The sequence below is a fragment of the Pongo pygmaeus genome, chromosome 10 (genome assembly GCF_028885625.2).
Source record: "Pongo pygmaeus isolate AG05252 chromosome 10, NHGRI_mPonPyg2-v2.0_pri, whole genome shotgun sequence".
In the NCBI taxonomy this organism is placed as follows: Eukaryota; Metazoa; Chordata; class Mammalia; order Primates; family Hominidae; genus Pongo; species Pongo pygmaeus.
Window position 1 is genome coordinate 53,133,127 of NC_072383.2, and position 2,918 is coordinate 53,136,044.

General features: G+C 33.2%; 1 protein-coding gene across 1 annotated transcript; it reads left to right on the plus strand.

The window, feature by feature from the left end:
- The first annotated feature begins 765 nt into the window (after window positions 1-765).
- On the plus strand, window positions 766-1,704 carry LOC129010324 (olfactory receptor 6C2). Its single transcript, XM_054444368.1, has one exon. The coding sequence runs from the start codon at window positions 766-768 to the stop codon at window positions 1,702-1,704; it is 939 nt and encodes a 312-aa protein (XP_054300343.1).
- Window positions 1,705-2,918: the final 1,214 nt, after the last annotated feature.

The window sequence follows — 2,918 nt, forward strand, 5'->3', positions numbered from 1 at the left end:
GCCTAGAAGATTATATTTGGTGGTGTTAAATGTAGATTTGCTTCTGGAGCTTTGAGAGGAAAGGAATCACAATTAACTGAACATCAAATGAAAGCATATGAGAATATTCATTTTGTAAAAACCTTGAACACAACTTTTTCTCACATTATAGATAAAATAATTGTACATCAACCCATCTACAGGTGCTAGAGGGTTGAGAATAAGGAATGCCAGCAGAGAAGACTAAAAAGACCAGGGAAAGGCTCAGGGACAATGGTTGTATTCTGTTGTCATTGTTGTTTGTTTGTTTTTCAGGAGAAATGCAATTTAATCTTAATACAATCCTCAGATGATAACAACTGAAGAGAATTAATGTTATCAATTACCTGGATATATCCTATATTCAGAGTTTGTCCTGGACAAAAAATATTTAAGTACCTATAAAATGACATCATTTCTTTCTAACCCATTTGTAAATCCATTCCATGCAACAAACTACAATCAACTGCATTTGTAAATTCTGATGGATAAGGAATGATCAAGGAAAAAGTTGGATTGTTTTACAAAACTTGATTTCTTAAGGAAATATCCACTGCTCATATATGTGAAATTTAGGAAGGTTATTGGAACAGTGGCAACATTGATTATTCTATAAAGGGAGAAAATAAATGTAGGCTGGTCAGCTTGGCTTCTAGATGCATATCCTTTTGCTATAGAATTCAAATATCTACCCCCTCATAAACCATGATTTTTAAAGGAGGATTGGGTAGATATCAAAGAACAGTGATGAAAAACTGCACAGTAATAAGAACTTTTATCCTGCTGGGACTGACAGATGACCCACACCTGCAAGTTCTGCTTTTTATCTTTCTATTTCTCACCTACATGTTGAGTGTAACAGGAAACCTGACTATTATCACCCTCACACTGGTGGATCACCACCTTAAAACTCCTATGTACTTCTTTCTCAGAAATCTTTCCTTCTTAGAAGTTTCATTTACTACAGTCTGTATTCCTAGATTCTTGTACAGTATATCAATGGGGTACAATACCATTACCTACAATGCTTGTGCCAGTCAAATATTCTTTGTTATTCTCTTTGGAGCAAAAGAATTTTTTCTCTTGGCAGCCATGTCCTATGACTGCTATGTGGCCATATGTAAACCCCTTCATTATGTGGTCATCATGAACAACAGGGTGTGTACCTTATTAGTTCTCTGCTCTTGGGTGGCTGGCTTGATGATCATTGTTCCACCACTTAGCTTAGGCCTCCAGCTCAAATTCTGTGACTCCAATGCCATTGATCATTTTAGCTGTGATGCAGGTCCTCTCCTGAAGATCTCATGCTCAGATACATGGGTAATAGAACAGATGGTTATACTTATGGCTGTATTTGCACTCATTATCACCCTAGTTTGTGTGATTCTGTCCTACTCATACATAGTTAGAACAATTCTGAGGTTCCCTTCTGTTCAGCAAAGGAAAAAGGCCTTTTCTACCTGTTCATCCCACATGATTGTGGTTTCCATTGCCTATGGAAGCTGCATCTTCATCTATATAAAGCCCTCTGCAAAAGATGAAGTGGCCATAAATAAAGGAGTTTCAGTTCTTACTACTTCTATCGCACCCTTGTTGAACCCCTTCATTTATACCTTGAGGAACAAGCAAGTGAAACAAGCTTTCAGTGACTCTATAAAGAGGATTGCATTTCTCTCAAAGAAGTAGAAGTTGTGATGAATTAGCATAAAGTGAACATAGAACGTTCCCTAAATGTCATCCTGCAGCTTTTAACTTATTTCATTGCTTCCTGACTACAGTTTAGTCATGTGAACCTTCTCAATGACATTTAATTCCATCCTAATCCCATCTTTATCAAAATCCTTATTATTTCAAACCAAGGTCATACATTGTATTTTCCCTCATTGTGAAACTAAAAATTACATTTCCAAAAATCAAGGTTTTCTTTACTTCTGATGTAGTCTTTTCTTCATTCCTCTAGGAAAGAAAAAAATAAGAATACTTATCAGTGTATACATTATCTATAAGTTAATTTACATAGTAATAAAAAATTATTTCTCTAATACAAAATTCTCAAAATTAATGTTGTAAATCCAAGAATCAAAATAAAAAATAGAAAACAACAAGAGTCATATATTAAAAATAAATTAAATCAAATAAGGTATTCCAGGCCTATTAGGATAACTGGGAAAGAAGACATCAACAGGAGTTAAAATTAATCTGATTTGAGGAAATGGAAACACCTTCAAAATCTCTGGTAAGACGTATTAGCTATTGCCTTATATTACATGAGAGGAAACTCATGCAAAAGGTATACATTTAATTTAAAACAAATGTATACATAAAATCACTTCTTATGGATTACAAAATCAGAATGAATGCATAAGGGCAAATTGAAACACCGAAATTTAAGTGCTTATTAAATAAGATAACTATTTACCACAACATAAAGGTAATTAAAGGGTTAAGAAGATATGGAGGAATCCAGCCAATATTCTTTTTTGTATGGAAAAAAAGAAGAAACTAAAAATGTAAAAGATAGTAGAATTATGATCAAGTGGAAAATAGAGGAAATATTCAAAAGTTAAAAAAAGGTTAGAGCTGAAAGAAATAATTATTTCCACAGGCTGAAAAGCATGAAGATGAAATTATTACAAAAAAGCTGAAAAAAAAACCTCATATTGAATTAAAAACTCAGGGATTATTTGTTTTAAATATCAAAAGTGGGCTTTGACATAGCAATAAAACATTTCTTCAAATTATTTCTATTGACATAATTTTGAAAATAACAGCCACTTTTGAATCACCAATGGTATGTCAAACTCTTTGTAAATGTCACAATTAATGTCTTTACCCATCCTGTAAACATGTTTTAAGTGCATCAAAATGTAGAAATAAAAAGATTGGGTATACTGGCCAAT